Source organism: Penaeus monodon, chromosome 20, assembly GCF_015228065.2.
Source record: "Penaeus monodon isolate SGIC_2016 chromosome 20, NSTDA_Pmon_1, whole genome shotgun sequence".
NCBI classification, from domain to species: Eukaryota; Metazoa; Arthropoda; class Malacostraca; order Decapoda; family Penaeidae; genus Penaeus; species Penaeus monodon.
In genome coordinates this window covers 37,453,101-37,453,304 of record NC_051405.1, presented here as the reverse complement: position 1 = coordinate 37,453,304, position 204 = coordinate 37,453,101, and the positions used below count along the sequence as shown (strand labels likewise).

Sequence of the window (204 nt, the reverse complement as noted above, 5' to 3'; positions counted from 1 at the left end):
GCAGTCCTGGTGATGCTGGTGAGCGTGACCTCGCTGGCCACCATCAGCTTCGACCGCATGATCGGCGTCGTGTATCCGTTCCACAAGCACCTCGGCTCCTGGGGCTCGCGGGCCATCATCCTCGGCTTCTGGCTCCTGTCGGCCGTGCTCGCCCTGCCCTTCAGCTTCTACAGGGTCTATACGGTGAGCTTGCCAGGGTGCCGC

At 64.7% G+C, this 204-nt stretch overlaps 1 protein-coding gene across 1 annotated transcript in view; it reads left to right on the top strand.

Moving 5' to 3' along the window:
* The window catches only part of LOC119585793 (substance-K receptor-like), a gene marked incomplete in the record, with an annotated part of 20,824 nt that overhangs the window by 9,779 nt on the left and 10,841 nt on the right, over window positions 1-204 (top strand). The window contains 1 exon segment of the mRNA XM_037934513.1: window positions 5-183. Within this exon segment, the coding sequence (XP_037790441.1) occupies window positions 5-183 (179 nt within the window).